The sequence below is a fragment of the Centruroides vittatus genome, unplaced genomic scaffold, assembly GCF_030686945.1.
Source record: "Centruroides vittatus isolate TY-2023 unplaced genomic scaffold, ASM3068694v2 scaffold_386, whole genome shotgun sequence".
In the NCBI taxonomy this organism is placed as follows: domain Eukaryota; kingdom Metazoa; phylum Arthropoda; class Arachnida; order Scorpiones; family Buthidae; genus Centruroides; species Centruroides vittatus.
In genome coordinates, this window is record NW_027122706.1 from 863,847 (window position 1) to 885,322 (window position 21,476).

At 28.0% G+C, this 21,476-nt stretch overlaps 2 protein-coding genes across 3 annotated transcripts in view; one reads left to right on the top strand and one right to left on the bottom strand.

Moving 5' to 3' along the window:
• LOC136988866 (uncharacterized) overlaps positions 1-21,476 on the bottom strand; it is a 539,116-nt gene that overhangs the window by 309,975 nt on the left and 207,665 nt on the right. The gene's annotated exons all lie outside the window — the stretch shown is intronic.
• Positions 1-21,476, top strand: part of LOC136988870 (protein Skeletor, isoforms B/C-like) — a 53,662-nt gene that overhangs the window by 25,208 nt on the left and 6,978 nt on the right. For both annotated transcript variants that reach the window (XM_067286864.1, XM_067286865.1), the window contains exons 7-17: positions 7,534-7,715; positions 10,665-10,826; positions 10,976-11,048; positions 12,336-12,444; positions 12,524-12,689; positions 12,769-12,841; positions 13,751-13,931; positions 14,517-14,619; positions 14,701-14,843; positions 19,377-19,500; positions 20,420-20,533. In XM_067286864.1, the coding sequence (XP_067142965.1) occupies positions 7,534-7,715; positions 10,665-10,826; positions 10,976-11,048; positions 12,336-12,444; positions 12,524-12,689; positions 12,769-12,841; positions 13,751-13,931; positions 14,517-14,619; positions 14,701-14,843; positions 19,377-19,500; positions 20,420-20,533 (1,430 nt within the window). The remainder of the gene's footprint in view (positions 1-7,533; positions 7,716-10,664; positions 10,827-10,975; positions 11,049-12,335; positions 12,445-12,523; positions 12,690-12,768; positions 12,842-13,750; positions 13,932-14,516; positions 14,620-14,700; positions 14,844-19,376; positions 19,501-20,419; positions 20,534-21,476) is intronic.

Sequence of the window (21,476 nt, forward strand, 5' to 3'; positions counted from 1 at the left end):
CACATCAAGTAATCTATGTTTTAGGCTTCATCTTTTCTATGCCGTAGGGTTTGCATCAGATCAATGTAGGTTAAATTTGGATTTATTCAAAAATATAACAGAATTTTGCATGTTAACACTCCAGTCTGCGTGCTGTTTAGGCTAGATAAGCCACTGTCTGTGCATTTTACTTATTAATAATAACTTCTTAATGGACATTAGATTTTTAAACCCATGTTGCACAGATGATGTCACACAGTTCATGCACTCACTTTTACTTTCCAGAACTTGCAATACATTCTTGCAGGCTGAGATGCTTCAGCATTCTATCCTATATTCTCATATTTACCTTCTGATCCAGCTTTTTTCAATGTTGCCCATGTTTATGTCTGCTTTGTAACAAATGCACAATTATTGATTGATGGTAATGCACTCTTTGCACTATTTTATAAGAGGTTAAAATTTTAGCCTTCAAAGCAACAATTATAGACATTTTACTTGGTGTTAGCTGTCAAAAACATTCCATTTTGCTAATAAAAGTGCACCTATGCGAAGGTGCACTTTTATTAGCAAAATGGAATGTTTTTGACAGCTTTTATTAGCAAGAATTAAAATTATAGAATGCAAAATTTAGTATAGAAGATTAAAGATGGTATGTATGCAAGTATATCATCTTCAATCTTCTATACTAATAAATGCAGTAACAGCAGTAGAATTTTTATTATGGGAGGACAAAATGGATTTTATCAAACAAACTCATGTTTAGAATTTAGTAATCAATTTTTAGTAAGACATGCAAGTGGAAAAAAGAATTTAATGAAAATGTATAATTACTTGTCAAACAGTCAATTCCTATTTAAAGAAACTTCCCCAATAATTGGTCAATATAGGTAGACTTGAATAAATTATTTCAGGGTCAGTGGATAGGTTGGTTAACACCCACCTTCACTCCATCATAGCACTATGAATAGATGATACAGCCACTGAAAACATTGCTGCAGTAGACTTTGTCAGCCAATGAAAAGTGTTTTCATGTTTGAAAGATTTCACCTGTGAAATCATAGTCTGTATGGTTTTTTTCAGGTCTGCAGCAATAATGATATTTTAATTTTTAAAAATAAACACATTTTTGTAGGATTTTATGAGTGGTACAATTTTCATGGCCACTGCTATAAAAAATACATTTCATATAACAATTACCCCATTTTGCACCAGTTAATAATGTTGCATGAATTCACTGTATTGCATTTATATTTAAATACTGGTGTATATTTTCAATTATATGTACTGTACATATGTATACTTTCAAATATTGAAATTGTGAGGTTCTATATATAATGAAAAAACATTAAATGAATATACAATAGAACCTGAATTACCTGAATTATCTGAGGCAAACCTGAAAATGAATACATTACTTTTCTTATATATTATTCATAAAAGAAAGTATAAATGATAACAGAAACAAATAAAAGATAACATGTGTTACAAAATTATCATTTAACTTCAATTTGAGATAAATAACTTGTATTAAAATGTAACTACAATAATACATATGTTTATTCTTAAAACTACTGTACATATTTATTAGCTATATAATAAATGATGTAAAAATTTTTGTTCTTATAGACAATTATGATTAAATTCACTAAGGTGTAAAAATGAGGCTTAAAAGCAATATTTTATTTATTTTATTTTATTTACATTATTACTGGTGATGTCATTAAAACAATAATTACTAACCCCCAGACAACAATGAAATTTTTCATTAATTATTTTACTGGGATTTGGATTATAAATGCATTCTCCTGCTTCTTTCATAATTTGTAAACCAAGTTATTTTGACACTGATATTCTATTCCAAATTTCAATTGTCTAGACCCCCAGCACCTAAATAACTATGCTAGCATTTGACACTTTTTATTTACGCTCTTGCGAGGATTTAAACTTTCCCTTTCTCTTTTATAGTAGTATTGCTCTTTTTATAAACCTTTTAATTTTATGTAAGAATTTTAAGGAGGCCTTAAGGTCAACAACTGCAACAATCTCTTTGAAATAACTGTTAAAATATATATATCAACAAGAAAGAAACAATCGTTTGTATTACGGTAACTTGATAGACGATAGAGTCAACAAGACAGGAATAGGTGATGTTTTTCATCCCCCCTTTGGTTGCCTGTGACACGTGGCTACAGCAATAAGTCACCTAGCTCGTCATCAAGCGCGACATTTGATATAAACAGTATTGAGATTGTTCACCAAATTGAAGAAATTATTGTCAGCTAGATGCTAATTGAAGGGTGAGAGCTGTCAAATCTATAGAAATTTATATTTTAAATTCACCTCTGCACAGTACTTAAGTCTATAATTTAAACAAACTTCTCGATTGCCGGCGTCCATACTAGCCAGATGCAGACATGAACACACCAACAGGTGTGCATATAAATCCTGACAGTATGATAGTTCTCATCCCCTTGAATTTGGTATAAAAAGGGCTTGCACCCCCATTAGGGAGGATGACATCAAAGAACCCAGACCAGAACTGACCAACTTTCATCCTCCGTCCCTTCGACACTAATTGATGCCGACAACAATAGATAGCAAGGTAATTCTTGACTTATTAAGTAGAACTCTCTCCCTTCCCTCAGATGATCTAGGTCTAATTTAGAATAGATAGAGAAAGGGGATTAAAAGGGGGTTAAGGAATATTGTCCTTGCTATTATCTCTATTATTATTTTTTGTTAAGTTAGATATACTCGGTTAACACCGGTGGCTAAGTACTATGCCGGACCAAAGTCAAGGCATAGTAACCAAAACAGAAATTAAAGAAGTGTATCAGTGTGTGTGTCTGTATTCAGGAATTTTCTCACAATATGACATGTATTCAATATAGTGGCCTTCTGTAGAGTGATATATGTGTTTCTATTCAATTCTAATGTGCCCAGGCTTTTGTGTAGTGTGTGTGGTATGACACCTGTAGAGGAGAGAACAACAGGTACAATAAGCACCCTATCCATCCTCCACAGATGCCTTATTTCCTGGGCGAGTTCTGTGTACTTGCTAATTTTTTCAGTGCATGCATTTTGTATATTGTGAGTGTTTGGAATGGATATGTCTATAATGTATGTGATTTTATTGTGTTTGTCAATGAGTGTGATGTCTGGTCTGTTGTGGTAAATTGTTTTATCTGTGATTATGGCTTTGTCGTAGTACATTTTGTGCGTGTTGTTTTCCAATACTGTCTGTGGAATGTATTTGTAGTATGGTTCGTGGATGTCTACTAATTTGTGTTTCTTTGCAAGCTCTTGGTGTATTACATTTGCTACTTGGTTATGTCTGTGTAAATAATCTGTCTGTGCCAAGAGCTTGCAACCAGAGGTGATGTGTTGTATAGTTTCTGGCATGATGTGACATTTTCTGCATGTGTCATTTGTGAGTGTTGCATCTTTGAGTATGTGTTTTCTGTAGTTTTTAGTATTTATGACCTGATCCTGTATGGCAATCATGAATCCTTCCGTCTCCCCAAAGAGGCATCCCCGAGCTAACCAGCTGTTTGATGCAGTTTTGTCAACAAAATCCTGGGCCAGATCGTAAGGATGCCTGCCATGGAGTGCCTTTCGAGCCCACGATTGCTTAATGGTGTCTATGCTTTTTATATGTTGTGTTGTGTCCATATGATGTGAGTGTAAGTTTAATGGTGTGTTATTTGAGTCTGCTAGAGTTACTGCTTTATGTAATTGTGATGTTTCTTGTTTTTTGTAGAAAAACTCTCGCAGTGACTGTATTTGTTTGTAGTGAAGGTTAACTATGTCAATCAGGCCACGTCCGCCATCTTTACGTAGAAGGGTTAATCTTTCTGTGGCAGATTTAGGATGATGTTGTTTATGCTTAGTAAGTGTTGTTCTTGTTTTCCTTTGGAGTTGCTCGAGATCTGTGTGAGTCCAATGTATAACTCCAAAAGAATATGTGAGTACTGAGATGACATATGTGTTTATTGCTTTAACTGTGTTTTGCACTTAACTCTGTTCTGAGAATAGCATTTAACCTACTTTGGTATTCTTTAATTAATCTTTGCTTTATTTGTGTATGTTCTGTTAGTTTGGCCTGTTGGAATCCTAAATACTTGTAGAACTCGCCCTCTTCCATGGATTCAATAATGTCTCCATTTCCAAGTGCAAAATCTTCTTTCTTCAGGATTCCTTTTTCTATGTGAACTGTTTTGCATTTATCTAGGCCAAATTCCATTTGTATGTCCTTGGTGTATGAATGTGTGATTTGTAGGAGTTGATGAAGTTGTTTTTGTGTGGATGCATAAAGTTTTATGTCATCCATGTACATGAGATGTGACAGTGTAAACTGTGTTGTTTTTTTGTGTCTGATATTGTAACCATATTGCGTGTTGTTTAACATGTTGGATAATGGGTTCAGGGCTAAGCAGAACCAGAGAGGACTCAAGGAATCTCCTTGGAAAATTCCTCGCCTAATAAAAATTTGGTTTGTTTGTATGGAAGTGTTACTAACCCTCAGATGTAGTGTTGTTCTCCAGTGCTGCATAGTGTTTTGAAAGAATGCAATGAGTGATGGATGTATTTTGTACATGTGTAGGATATGTAGCAGCCAACTGTGTGGAACACTGTCGAATGCTTTTCTGTAGTCTATATATGCCATGTGTATGTTTCTGTGTTGTCTGTGTGCTTGCCGTAGAATGACTGAATCTATGAGTAACTGTTCTTTGCATCCCCTGTGGTTTCTGCGACAACCTTTTTGTTGTTCTGTTAGAATGTCGTGTTCTTCAACATGTTTGTATATTTTGTTTGCAATACAGGATGTCAATAATTTGTAGAGTGTTGGAAGACATGTAATTGGTCTGTATTGTGTGGGGTCTGTGGTATTGTTGTTTTTAGGTTTCATGTAGGTGATGCCCTGAGTAAGAAAATTTGGCATGTCTTGTGGATTGATGATGATGTGTGTTAGGTGTTTAGCTAGTTCCTGGTGCAGTGATGTAAACTTTTTGTACCAGAAATTGTGAATGTTGTCTACACCAGGTGTCTTCCAGTTGTGTGTTCTGTTAACAGTGTATTGAAAATCCTGTATGTTTATTTCAGCACAGGGCATAGTTGGTATGTTGTGCAAGTTTCTGTTCTCCTCCTCGATCCAGCTTGCATCAGCATTATGCGTGACAACACTGGACCAAAGAGAAGACCAATATGTTGTGAGTTGTTCTTCTGTTGGTGTGCCACTGTGCTGTGTATCAGTGTTTGCTTTGTTATTAATTTGTCTGTAAAAGAGTTTTTCATTGTTTGTAAATAATTTATTTTGTTGTTTTCGTAGTGTACATGTTTTGTATCGTTTGAGTCTACGTGCTTTGGCAGCAAGTTTTTGTTTTAGTGTATCAATGTATTCTGTAATGCGTGTGTTGTGATGTTCATGTTTTGTGTGTGTTTTTATTTTCTTGAAAATGTTTTTGAGCTGTTTCCTTAATTTGGGTGTTATGTTGTTTTTAGTGTATTGTGTTAGCCTGCCTAATTGCTGTCTAATGTCATTTATTTGTGTTTCTATTCTTCTCTGCCAGGCAGGCTTGTGATAGAATTGTGTTTTCTGTGTATTTGTCTGTGATTGTACTTTCAGTCCATGGTGTGTCACTACTGTGACTGCCCCAGCATAAACTAATGTATGAATGTCTGCGAGTGTAGAAATTGAATGAATGTAGTGTGGTAGTAAGTGAGTGTTTACATAATTTAGTGTTTTTCCTACTTCCTTTGACGTGTTGATTTTTGGTATTCGTGGTCGTTGTGTGGGATCTGTACCTGTATATTTAGTGAGTGTTTCCTGAAATATAAGTGAGAGCGTATTAACTAAATCCAAGTCTATGTTATCAGTGATGGATGAGGAAGTGTCTGTAGTATCATTAGTGGTAATTGTTGTATGTGTGTTATTATCAATGCTTGTTGCTGGATTATCCTGACAGGTTACATGATCTTCATTAATGTTAGATGTTTCTGTCTGTTGATGTATTTGATCAGCAACCTGTTGTTTGATAAGTTCAAGTGTTGTTTGTGAGATAAGGTTGTTGTGTATAATTGTTCTTTTTTGATCAACAACCCTTTGTTCAGTAACAGTGAGGTGAGGATATTGTTGTGTGAATTTATGGTGTAGTTGTTGTCTGTATGCTGTCATGTTTGTTTCCAGTTTTGTGATCGTGTAATAAGTACGGATGATAAACTCGTTCATTTCTACTGTCCATTTCATCCGTTGGCGTGGTTTTCCAGCCTTTGTGGTCTGTGGATGCATTGCCACAGAAACACCAAGGCTGGGTTGGTTTCTCACGTCTGTTGAGAGCATTGCAGTAGCCATGCTTGGGCCGGTGCTGCTTTCGCCACCGGTAACCAGGGGAGACTGTGGCCTATTTTTCGAACGTGAGCCTCTGCCTAACCCACGAACGCGGACCTTGTTAACCCGGGCGACGTCCGAGCCGGTATCACACTTTGATCTAGTTATCACCATAATAAATATCTCCACTGAATGTGGGTGTGGTCACTCTTAGCTTCATTTCTCCCCATAGACCTTACTGGCATGGGTGTCCCTACCAGGAGCTTGTGCTCCAGCCTGCATTGCCCTATGGATCAGTAAAATTACTGGGCTCTCCCACCACGACCAGGTGGTGACCACGGGAGAGCTATTATTATTATTATTATTATTATTATTATTACTACTACTAGTATATGTATCCTTTATATAGTATCTTTATTAAATCTATTTAGTATCTTAAATATGTGTGGTTACTCAAACACGGCTGACACCTTATTGACTTATTCGCGACCTCCCACTTGAGATGTTCTTTTTTTTTTTTGCCCTCCTAAATTGCCATCCACTGACCCCGTGAGCGGGATTCACCTTCCCATTGTCAGAAACCAGGTAAGCCTTGTCGCTTAACCCCCGATTCTCACACTCTCATATTACATAATAAATAATTATATAATACTAAGAGGAATCACTAAGATAATGTGATTCAAAATGCATTTATGTTAGAGAGAGAATAAAAATGTATCAAATGCTAGCATAGTTATTTGAGTTGTTGTAGTTCTAGAGAATTGAAATTTGGAATAGAATATCTGTTCCAAAACCATTTGGTTTATAAATTAAGAAAGAATCAAGAGAAATCTTTTGTATTCATAATTTTTAATCTGAAATGGCTGTGCCAATCCATTTTATCCAAGTTTTCAAATATCTGAGGTGGTATTGGTTCACATTACCTTGGATAATCAGGGTTCTACTGTACTTTGAATGAATAATTTAATTACCTTAAATAATTGTTTATTAAGTAATATTTAATTTTATATTTCTCCTTTTCTTAAATACCAATTCTTATGGGAATGCTTTAATTTCAATTTTGCTATTTTAAAACTTTAATTAATAAGAATATATTTATTTTTCAATTATAAATAAAGAAGCATTAGAGAGTAAATGATGATAAGAATTATCTTAGTGAATGAAATACTGCTTTATTTTTATGAAATTTTTACTCTTAGCATTTAGTTTTAAAAAATTTTTAGTTTACAGAAATTAAGAGGATATCAGGGTAAAGATATTACTTTGAAGCTGCCTGGTGAATTAACATTTAAAGACATAGAATGGCTCAGTATGTATTGTATTACATTTGAAGAAAATTTTGGACATGTAAAAATTCCTGCTGAATTAAATGTTCCTGTAGCATTTAATGTAGCTGAATCACTTGGTAAGTAATTAACAAATATATTATATGATAAAGTATTTAGTTTTATTATTCATACTTAATGTTAACATTTCAACTGTAGGAATTAGTTAACTATATTTCTATAAAACATATTTCTAACTATATTTCAATAGAAATTAGTGTGTGTTTTTTAATCCATTATGCCTAGACTATTTTAAAATTTTTCATTTTCAAAAAGTGATAATATTTTGGAACAAAATATTTCAAAATTAGATTATTTGCTTTACCAATAGATAATCAATGCTTCATTCTTGCATGACTGTAAAATTTATTGCCATATCTCCTATAATTTATTTATAAAAACAATAATTCCGATATTTTCTTTTAATAAAAACTGATAAATTTCTATTTGTATTTTTGCAAGTTTTGAAGTTACATTGTTGTATCAATATATTTTGAGGAAACACATGAAAATAATTATTCTAGATTTAAAAGTTTATAAAAAATATTAAAAAAGAATTTATCTAGTAACAGTAGTTAATAAAATTATAAACTTTCAAAAATTAAAAGAAAAACAATATTCTAGAGTAAAACAATGCTACTTTACATATTAAAGCCAAACAATTTCTGGATTAAATCAGACTGCATTACTGCTACTAATAATTATTAAATCCTGAGTAATTTGGCACTAGAGGTAAGTATTGGATGCCTTTTCTTATTAAATCTATTAAATCCATAATTTATCATTACATTCAGTTATAATATACTAATCAGGCTTTGAGATGTTTATATATGTATATATACATCATGCTGGGGTAAAGTGATTGCCTGTCGGCTGACTGCCATAGTGGGTGATTACAGGCCAATGTACACAGAGTTCTCCCCAGCTGACATCATGAGTAAATAGTATGGTTATATAAATTAAATATGTCTGGAAGTAAAGGATCAGATGGAGATCGAGGTAGCAAAACTGGCAATGCATCCACACAGTAAGCAGCAGTTGTGGGTTCAAATTTCACTCTGGGCTGATTTCCTTTCTTCCAGAATTTTCTAAATTATTTAATAAATATTAATTTCATTATAATTATTAAATTTAATAAGAAATAGGTATTATGAGCTATTTCTAGTGCCAAATTACTCAAGATTTAATAATTATTAGTAGTGGTAATATAGCCCAATTTAATACAGTATTCATTTGGCATTAATATATCATTGGACTTTGTGATATATGTATAGCTACTTTACACAAAAATTATTATATTTATCAATTATAAATTTGGACAAATTTATCTAATTATTGTAATTTTAATATAAGAATACAAATTTATAATTAAAAAATGTATAAAATTTAGTTTGTATATGTATATGGTATATGGTGACAAATATCTTAAATCACAATAATAACACAAATACTTTTAAAGAAACTTTTGATTTTATACTAGGCCTACAATTGTTTTTGATAAATTAGTTCTGATAAATTTTTTAAAATTTTTAGTTTATTTTTGACTCCATTGTCAGGAAATTTGTATTTCCTAGTAGAATTTGAATGTATATCTGTTTTTTAAGAAATATATGAAAGATTTGAATTCTTTTGTAAAGTATAGCATTTTTCTGACTGTAAAATCAAAATATATTAAATAAAATAAGAATGTAATTTTTGTTTATTTTTCCAAAGAATCAAATAACTGAAAAATTAATATAATTTATAAATATTTTTTAAATAATTTTTTAACTTTAAAATAAATTATTTGCCATATATACTGTGTATTGAATATTAATTATTATGGATTTTATTATCATTTAATATTAAATTATTACAGGAAATCCTTGTTGGTCCAAAATAAAGGGATGAAATAATCATGACTTTGAATTATCCAAGATATACATATTTCTGTACAGTGTGCCAAATGCCATATAACTGACATAATTTATTAATACAGCTATGTGTACAGAATGCTATTTTCATTAATAATAATTACTGTAATAATAATATAAATAAATTGTAGGTAAACTGCATGTCCAGTGAGAATCTCACAGATTGCCAGATAGGTTTTATAAAAAGTAAAGCAAAATTTCTTGCAATGTAGCCCAAATTATTTTTAAAGTGGCCCAAAAAGTAGCAAGTCATCCAAATGTAGAAACCTAAACTCCTACAAATATCTCAATCTGCTACTTGTAGCCCAATCTTGCAATCCCAAAAACCAGCTGTATTTTATGAGATGAAAGATAAAAGGATATTCCATTGATAAGGTGATACACAAAATTGTCATTAGTATGTCAAAAAAGAGTATTCTCAAATATGATTTTTCATATTTAAAGTTCATTCTGAATGCAGGGATGGCAAAAATCAGTTTTGCTTCAGATGTAGTTTACTATCAAGTTTATACTGGTTTGAACGTAATTGAATATATTATTCCAAATATACACACAAATTTAGATGCTATTATATCAAATACCATGATATATTATTGTAATGGTTTTTATAATGGAATTATTTTTCAACTGAAAAATGGGGAAATTTTTAAAAATCTAGTTTTATAGCAGGAATAATCACAAATAAAATAATTCTTTTTAAATTTCTGTAATTCAGTCAAATTTACATTTAAAAAAAATTTAAATTTTCAAGTTTTGAATAATTATTATTAATATAGCATGTTTTAATTTAAGTTAAATATAGATCTCGTTATTATAAAATAAAATTTATTTATTAACTAGGATTTTGTTTATAATATGAAATTGATCTACTTTTTTAATAATAGATTTATTATATTATAAAACAAAATAGTAATAAAATAATATAATAAAATAAAATTATATTGAAAATTTAATAATTTTTTACATATTAAAAGCATATCAAATATATTTATGTGCATTTTAATATGTACAAATTAAAAATATAGAATTAAACTAACAACTTAATTTAGAAAATGAAAATGATTCTTTAATATTTATAATTTTTTTGTCAATTAAAAAGTATTAAATTTATTACAGTAATTGAAAAAATGATGAAACCAGAATCTCAAAAAACTACTTATTATGGTAAATACATTGGTGATTTTAATACACAAGCTCATGGAGTTAAAGGAAAGGTATATGCTGCTAGTGATAATTCCTTTTTTATAAAGGATTTCACTTATGATGGAGAAGGACCTAGTGAGTTATTGCTTTTGTAAATGAAAACATTAAAAATTTAAGCACATACACATGTTATCTATGTAATTTTGAAAAAATTACATAGATTTAAAATTTAATTATTTTAAAATAAACAATATATTATAAAAAGTATTATACATATTTTTCAGAGGGACATTTTTGGGCAGGTGATACAGCTGAACCATCCCCAAAAGGATATATTGTTTTGGATGAATTTGGAACGTAAGAAATTAAATTTATACAATATTAGATTGAAACTAAGTTATTTTGAATAATGATCTATTCTATCTATCAAGAATGATACGATATACATTGAATAAATATATGGTGTATTACTTAGAGAAACCATTCATACTTTTATTGTGTTTTACATAATGTATACACTGTTGAACATCTTTTATACCAAGGTTTTGTGTGTTTTAAACATCATTGTAAATTTATTTTGTTATTATTCTTGGCTTCTCATTATATTTTAGGTTTTCTATTGTTAATGGGGGAGGAAATCCTTTGTAAGACATTTCCTATTGTAAATTAAAATAAATAAATATATTATCTCATAAGTTGAAATTGATAAAGACGTCACATAGGAATTTCTCTTCTTTCAAATAAAAATACTTGAAAGAAGAGTAAAATTCCTATATGAAAATTAAAAAGTAAAATTAAAATCTATTTCATTGTGGTCTAAGAAATTTTATATTTGAGCTGTCATGTATTGAAATTTTTTTTAGTATTTTTACATTTACATTTTATCTGTTTAATTCTCAGATAAGTTTAAAGGTTAGTAAGAAAATAAAGCTTGATATTTATTCTTTCATTTTATTGAGTGGCCTATTTTAATTAAAGCTTTTGATTTTATTGCAATAAATTAAATCATACAATTTTTTCTAAAAAAAATATAAAGATATATTAATGCTTTAAGAATACAGTATATCTCACTAATTCAGACTAATTGGGAGAAAGCATAGTCCAAATTAGTAAGGTTTTTACTCACATGTGTGTTGTATGGTCCAAAAAAGTACATTTTATTTAAAGTGAGATTTTATTGTGAACTTTAAATGAGCAGATACAGTGATTTCATAAACTTTTACAATGCAAACATAGCAGTAGCATTGTTTTTGTCATTGTCTACATTTTCTAATTTGAGCTTTAAAAAGAAGCTAACTTTTGCTTGCAATTCCTTTTCTAACTGTTCCTACATCATATTTTGATGTATCTGTCTACAAGGGATAATTGTTAATGCCTTGAGAAGTCCCCAACAAATTCAGTATTTTAAAAAATACACAAAGCAAAATAGTAGTCCAAATTATCATGAATTCTGAATTAGTGAGGTTTTACTTTATATTCAATATAGTAATTAGTTACTAAAACATTGATGAGAACAGGATTTTGTTTAAAATCAACAATGAAATATTTCATTTGCTTTCATAAATGCATAAACATCAAACTAATTTTAACTTTTAAATTAAAAAATCTATCCATTTGTTTTAAAATTTTATAATCTTCATTTAGTGAAGAAGTTCTAAGGGAATATAAAGGCAAAGATATTATTATTACATTACCTGAAGGAAAGAAAATTAAAGATATTAAATGGCTTTCAGTTTGGTGTGAAAAGTTTTCTGTAAGTTTTCTAAATTATTTTTAATTGTTTTGAATATTGAATAGATTATTAAATTTATAAAATCTAACAAAATTTACAGGTTAATTTTGGTTCTGTTGAGATACCAGAAAATTTCCAGCCTCCTGAAGAGAAAAACCTTGGTCCTTTACCTTCTCTAGCTCATGGTGTCAAATCTGGTCCTGTTATTATTAAAAACATTAAAACAATATTTATATCAAATTTATATTATGATGGTGCAGCACCAGGTATGCTTATATTTTTCTTAAATTTATTATATTCTTTAAATAATTTATCTGTAAATAAATTCCTACATTATTCATATAGATGCATTTTTTCTTGTGGGAAAAGGAAATGAACCTCATGGAATGGGAACTAAAGTTCCTGATGAAAATGGAAGGTAAACTTTTAAAGTTACATAGATAATTATAAATATTTTCATAATTATTTTAATTTAAAAGCTACTGAACTGAATTTATTAAATTAATATTTTGAATAGTTTAATATTACTATTAAGTGGCACTGTTAACAATGATTTTCAATTTTAAACAAATAGATTTTAAAATTCTTTAAAGCATAGTTATATTATTTTTCAAAGAATACATATTAAGTAAGGATCAAATTTTGACTGGGGTGCTAAATTTTATATAGTAAATTTCAACCAAATAGTAAAAGAAAAATCATATGATAGACATTTATGTTAGTGATGCTGGTTTTAATAGACTGTATGTAAATAATCCATATAAAAATGCAGCACCTTATCTAATAGCATAAATTTGAAACTGTTATTTACCTTTATTTTGATATTCATTTAGTTACATGATGTCATTCAAAGAGCATATTAATTTCAGGAATATTTATTTCTGCCTTTCAATTCAGTTTTAGAATTGCAAAATTTTTAATAATTTGTGTTTGATTTCTTTTTACACTATACACTATATATATATGGTTAATTAAGTATTCCTCTGTGTTTTTTAATCAGTTAAAATATGGTACAAAACTCTTTAAAGTGTAGAAGTCACTTTTAAAATAGTATTTTTTAAGCAATAAAGTAATTACTAATAAACTTTATGTAAATTCATTTATTATGAAGTTTATTACTGTCTTATAAATTTGTTTTAAAATATTTTCTGTTCAACAAAGTTTCAAACTTCTTAAATAGTATGTATTTAAAATAAAAATAAAAAATAAATTTTATATTATCTATTCTTGTTGAAAAGCTATTAAAAGTTAAACTTGTCAGTTAAATATTTTCTATCCTTAATTAATATTTATATTGTTAATGTAATTATATTTTCCAATTTCATAGTTTAAGCAAACTTAAAGGATACACTGGAAAAGATGTTTTGCTGACATTGCCAGGAAATTTAACAATATTTGATATAGAATGGTTTGGATTATATTGTATTATGTTTTCTGAAAATTTTGGTCATGTCAGAATTCCTAGAGATATCAACGTTCCACCTGATATGCAATCTCTAAAAGCAATGGTAAGATTTTTAAATTTACTAATATAAATTAGAAAACCAAAATAACACACAATGTAATCATTAATGTTAGTGTAAGGTGTCAGATAGCTAGATGGTTGAGGCAGTTAAGGCATCATCCTGTAGCTCATAGGGACCTAGGATTAACTTCAGATGATTAGCCTCAACAATCTTTCAGGAATGATCTATCCTGAATATGTTGGGCTCTGTCCATCATCACTCACCATCCCCACTGAGGGCCGCAAACTCAATGGGTACATGGGAAAAATGTCCAATTAGTACTAGTGTAGAAAAAATCAAAAATGAATGAAAAATAGAAAAAGATAATGTTTATTCATTTTATTATTTAGGTAATTTTAGAAAAGCTATAAATTTAAAGTAAAGAATAAATCTTAATTAAGTGAAAAAATTTCAATTATTATTTTTGGATTTTGTAACTTATTAAAATTATTAGTTGCAGCTGAAAGTTTTGTTTTTATTAATTTCAAATAATAATTGAATAGTAAATCTTATTACCCTTTTAATTATATAATATATATTAGAAATTATATTTAAAAATAAATTCTGATATTAATTTTTTTTTATTAGAGTATGAATTTTGATAATTGTGAGGAAATATTTCCTGATAAAATGCATGTTAGATGGAATGTATTTGACAAAAACCTCTATGTTCAGTTAGTTGGAAAAGTTGGTAAGTTCACTACCATTAAATATGAAATATATTACATGATATTTACTTTAATTTATAAATTTTGTGATTTGCATTTTACAGGTGATAAAGAATATATGGCTTTTGGACTAAGTGGTAAAGAAGATATTGCTTATATGATTGGATCTGATATTGTGCTGGTTTATTATGATAAGAGTAAACTACAAGCTAATGCAGTTGATTATTATATAACTGCAAAAGCACAGGTATGTTTCTAAATATTTTTTTTATTTTACTCCCATTAATAAGCTCATTATAAAAATTAGATTAAATAATTATGTACAATATACAGAATAGTTCCAGTTAATTCTCTTCCAACTGACAATAAATAAAAAAACAGTTATTGGTAAAACTGGAATGAAATTTAGAATGGAATTATCTAATATATATAAAATAAATTTAAAGAATAGTTAGTTTAAGCATCTCTGCCATAGAGGAACTGAAGTAGTGTACATTGTTGTAACTAAGTTAAATTTTTGTGTGAGTGAGGATTCAATTACTCAGCTATGCTGACTTTTGATACCCATTATATATAGTACAATGTCAAACTTAGTAGTGTATTGCAGTATTATTACATTTTCTCTTTGTATTCTCTAATATATGAAATCAAAACAATTACCCCATTCTATTCTTTTACAATTATTTCTAAATATTTATTTACAAATAAAAAACACAACTTTCTTTTTTGTCTATTTTCCATACTATTTACTATTAGAATACTCTACATTTTTCTTAATTTTGAAAATAAAAATATTCTAATATTCTATTTTTGTTTTTCTTACTTTTTATTTCTTTATCATTCAGTTAATTGAAACTTTTTATTTCTTTACTTTGAATTCATATTTATATTGATAAGTTCATATATTTTATTTTATTACCTTTAAATTTATTACTATGCCAATGATAAAAAAATTAGTTTAGTTTTGAGGAGGGTCATCTTGAAGAATAATGATGATATTATTAATAAAGTGCAAATTATTAACAGAAGACCAAGAACCAATAGATGAAGTAGGCAAATGCCTCAGGCACGAAATTTTAAGGGATACTTAAAAAGCATTGTAATGTTTACAGAAATATAAATACATTGATGCTGTTCTTAGGCTTGGCTCAGGTGCCAGAATTATTCAGAACAATTCTGCCAAGGACTTTTTTTTACAATAATGTTGAGGCTAGATTGATATTGGCCAGTCAATACCTATTGAAAAAAAGAAATGTCAATAATATGTATCTCTATTGCTTTATATATTTTTATATTAAGGAATATAACAATCATAGAACACAAAATATTTCACTTCGTCTATAACTTTTATATAAGTTATAAATATGTCTACATTACAATCAACTATAATTAAAACTAGGTCTGGAAAATATTTATAATTTGACTTATGATGCTTTAAATCATCCAAGGGTATGTATGTCCTTGATAATTCATAAACAAAATCACAAAGATTGAGATTCAATTAACCAAACATTCATATCTTGTGTAATATTTTAGGTATACTATTAAAAATTTTGAAAAATTTATTGATTTAAGATCTTTTTATAAAATACTTTCAATAAGGAAAGTAATTGGTTAAAGGAATTTCTCTAATATGGAATCCAACTCAATTTGTTATTTCTAGAATGAAAGTTTTGAAAACTTTTGCAATAATAAAAGTTATTCATAGTAATTTAATTATTTTTTAAAATTTTCAATGTTGCTTTATTTTATATAAGTAACAATTAACTTATAATATGATGGATAAAAAGAAGATTAGTAAATTTATCGAGTTATGTATTATATATATAAGTGCTAATAAACCTTCAGCCAGATAGCATATGACAATGCAACTGAACAGTCAGTAGTTGTTGCTCTGCATCTTGTTTTGGGTCAATTCTTTTCTTTCAGAGTATTCTAAATTAAAACTAAAAAATTTATCATGAGATGGTGGCTTAACTACCTACCTCTAGCCAAATTATTCTGTTTCAGATTTTTAATTAGGATAATATAGTCAAATAAAAATACAGAAGATTGTTTGATATGAAGAAATTGCCACTAAGAAAATTATTTGATGATAAAAATTATAGTAAATATATATATGAAATGATAACATTTATATGCAAGGTATTACATCCAGAAATTGGAGTTTTAATTGTCCAGTTTGAAAATTTTTCACTTTACATAAAATTTCTTGGTTATTATAACACTATTCATCCTTTTTCTCAAAAATCATAGGACTATATTATTGTAATCAGTTCAATTTGTTGTTGTTTGACTAAGTAGATTTTATATAGTGTTTCAATGGTAGCTACAATAAACAGATATAATAAATTGCAAGCACATCAGAATGCAATTGTTTTCAAGAAAATGTGAGAATTGGGGAAATGACTTGATTTTCTTGAAAATGATTATTACAGGTAATTGACTACAGAATGTCATCTGTTATTCTATAATTATTTTCATAGTAATTAAAATATGCTTTTAGTTGTTCATTGATCAAAGAAAAAATTATAATTTTAAAAATAGGTTTTTATTGAATGAAACTCACTGCAATCAACTACATATAATCCATTCACTTCTTCAAACTTCAAAAAAAAAAACCTCTTAAATTTTTCAATGCTAATATCCTTTAAGGATTTATATATAATTAATTTTATTCTGTTTGTTTTCCATTTGTTTTTAATAAACAACTGGAAAACAAGCAGAAAAAATTAATTATATATCCTCTTCGTCCCCTGTCATAGTTATTCTCAGAAGTTTTAGTAATAATGTTATGCAATTTACTTTCAAATATATACAATATCTAATGCAAATTTTTCTATTTTTCTCTCAATTTATGAGAGAAAATAAGGTAAAGATCATCTGATGTTTACATGTTTTAAATTTGTTTCAACCAAAGACATGCTCATGGGTTGTGAATTTAATCTTCATTTGGAAAGAATTAAAATTAAATAAAACAGTATATTGTGTATAATTTTGTATTTATTTTGTACCTGTTCAGTTCCTTTTTAGTCTACTGTATTGTGTTATTCAATATACTTAGATTGTAAAATTTAATAAACTATGTTATGATAAAATGATTTTTTTAAAATCCTTTGCATTGATTGATTTTCACATAGATTTTCACCATTATGTTGATAGCTCCTCATTATAAATATTTTCATTGTTTTCTATAGTGTAAGTGATTATATTATGTCTAATATAGAATAAATCTTTGTTATCAATTATTAAAATATATTCAATGTAATAGCAGCTATATTAAAAAATTATCTTATTAGCTCTTTTAATAAAAAGATATTTTAAAAAATTAGAGTAGCTACTATATTAAAATTTAGTTATTACATGAGAACCAAATTTCCAACTTTATACTACTTCATTATAAATTTTAACTCCAATAGTTTTGAAATATAATTTATTAAATAATAATGGCTAATTATTATCATAAATATAGCATTACTTCTGTTATATTGTTATGTTATATTTTGATAGGTAGAAATTATACTATATTTCTTCCATTTTAAAATTTATCAATTATTAAGACCTATCTTTGACATTGTTAAGACATTTAAAATTAAAGTGCACAAAAAAAATTTTTTTTTAACCTATAATAGTACAAATTTATAAATGTATAGAATGACCTATAACTTATTTCAATTGAAAAACTAAAAACAATGAACACTATGTTTATAGGTTAGTTCACACTGAGTGAATAGCGAAAGCAAATGAGAAAAGTAAAAAGCACTTTTTATTCACATAGCAAAGTTGATCCACACAACCAAAAGCAAAAAGTTATTGCAAATTTTAAGCAGCCACTCATTTGCAAGCAAGAGAAAACAGCATCTCAAAAACAAAATGACTGCCTCCGATATTCTGTTGTTAACCATGTTTGTTTATTTATTGAGAAAAAAGACATCAAAAAGAAAACGATGCTGGGTGAGAGGAATATTAAAAACAGTGAATTACAACATCTACTCTATTGCCTGAGAAAGTTTCTGTAGCCATCTTGAAAACAACAAGAACCATGTGACAACTAGTGGGAATATGATTGGTGGCAAAATTTTTTCTCTAGCAAAAAAGCCTAACAGTTCCAAACTTTGAAGTGATTCATGAGATGGTAAAATTCACTGGAAACAACATCATGTCTAATGTGTTATTTGCTCTGTTTTTTGCTTTCACCAATAAATCAGGCTCAGTGTGAACTAAGCTTATGTCCCATGATATTCTACATGTATACTGTAATATCCATTATAACAAAATATATTCTCTTTGAAGATAGTTTAAAAGATGGTTTCAATTAAAATTTGCATTCTAACATGTATAATATTACTAAAGCATGTAATATCACAATTGAAGTAATATCACAACAGGATAAATAACTAGATACAATAAAGTTCATTCTTGTGTAGGTAATAATAATGATATTGTTATTTAATCTTCCACAGTCATCAAACTTTCAAATTTCTTTTGATATTGAAATTAAGTTGCAAATTTCAGACACATTAAAATGTGAAAAAATATACATCTTAGAATCAAGGAAATATGACATTTTGATAGAACTGCCACATTCAATAAAACAACCCATACTTATATGATTGCAATATCATAATTTAAAGATTAAGTTTATATCAAAATATTAAAGTTAAAAAAAATATTACTACATCTAATGTTATGTAAAATGGATCCTTTCTTTTTCTATAAAATAAAAATTGTATTTGAGTAACCAGAATACTTTGTTAATAATTCAAATTACTTTTTACAGTGTTCAGGAAAAAGTGGTGTCTGTCCAGATACTAAACTTGGAGGTACAGATGATAGTAAATTGATATATTCACAATATACAAATGGTATTCTCAGTGCCACTTATAAGCGACCTCTCCAAACAGGTAGGAAAAATTTAAATAAAAATAACAATACACAATATTTTGATTTTATTTAAATAATAAGTTGCGCGAATTTGTTTTGTTCAGAATTTGTTAAAAATAACTTTAAATAAAATGGTGCCTCATACTTTGAATTTAATTCATTCCAGGAGGCTGTTCAAACTCTGAATAGTTTGAAGTCCAAAACAATTTTCCCCATTAGAAATAATGGAAACTAGATTAATCCATTTCCAGATCCTAAACAATCCCCATTGCGATGAGCTTAAACAGCAAATACATAATTTAAGATAAAAATAACACATTTAAATGTCCTAAATAATAAATAAAATACATAAATACTGTATAATAAGATTAAAATTGCATTTACTGGTCCCACACAGAGTTCAACATTTAAACATAGCCACCAGATCTGCCACACAAGTACATTTTCACGCTTTGCAATAAGTTTTTTTTTTCATCTTAATCATTCATATTACTCTTAGGCTTCATTGCTTCCACACACTTCTTGGATGCCTGAGTTAATAAGTCAGGATTGCATATATAACCAAACACACTAAAAATAAAGTATAAAAAGCACTGAAAACACATTTACACAGCAAATGCAGTTTTTCACTGTGCATACAATTTGAATATAGAAGCATTGCCTAAATTCTGGATCAAATACAGCATTCAAACTCTGGAATGTTTGAAATTATAATCATTCAAAGTACAAGGTATCACTATTAAAAAGCTGAGAATTAATAATGTTATAGAATTAATAATTATAAAAATAAAATAATTTATAAACAAGTACAGATTTAAAAAATATTTTTTTACATAATTTTAAATTAAAACTTTATAAATAAAAGCAAAATAAAACAATAAATGTTATTTCTAAAATACTTCAATGAATTGATGATATTGATTTTTCTAACTATAATAGGTGATGCCCAAGATCAATCAGTTCCACCTTCTGATCCAGTAACTGTTATAGCAGCAATTGGACCCTTAAATAGTTTATTAGAAGCTGCTTATCATCCTGTATATTATACTAAACGTAAATTATTTTTTTATTTTTAAATATAATCTATTATTATAATTAAATATAATTGAAATTTGTACGATAATTTGAAGATCTAATTTACTGAAATCAATATGCTTTTAAAAATCTTAAGATAACCACAAAAATAAAATACTGTTATAGTTTTTAGTGTACAGCTTTATAACAATAGGAAAATTCAGTATTTTGAATCTTTGAAATAATGAAAACCTAGAATATTTTTGCAAATTGCTAGAGGAACTATAATTTAACATTGAAATTTAGACAGTCTCAGGGTAAAATGACATGTCACTTTTAATTGAGGAGTTTATTGTAGTTATAAGTTGTCTCTAAATACTTGTATGTTTATCATATTAACATCCTAGACAAATTTGCTTCTTTTTCACATACATAAGCAAAAGATAACATTATAACATTCTAAAAAAAATGAAGTATAAGTTTTTTTTTAGTTTCCCAAAAGTTGACTTTTTTTATTTATGCCCTTTTACCCTCTGACTGTTCATTTATTGAAAGTTTTGTTTAAAAATTCAAAGAAACAACAATAGATCTGTAGGAAATTTAATTTTAAAAGTGGTTCTCATTAAAGTAAGATTTTATATTATTGTTTTTATATACTGATAGATATAATTTTTTATTATTTTTCTCTTAATTCATACATTTTATTAGAGAGATAGACAATAGCAGATCTAGAAATCTTTAGAGAAATGCAGAAAGGAAACAATGTGCCTTACAATTTTTTTTATTTTTTGAGGTATTTGGATTTACTCAGAAAAAACCCTCAGAAGGATAATGCAACTACATCCTGCACACCCTTTAAATCCACTCCTGGAAATAACATATCCATATAGGATATGTTATTTCCAGATTAGTTATACATTTCAAAGTCATACTGTATTTACAAATGTTTTACTTTTTAATTAAAATGTTAAACATCCTATAA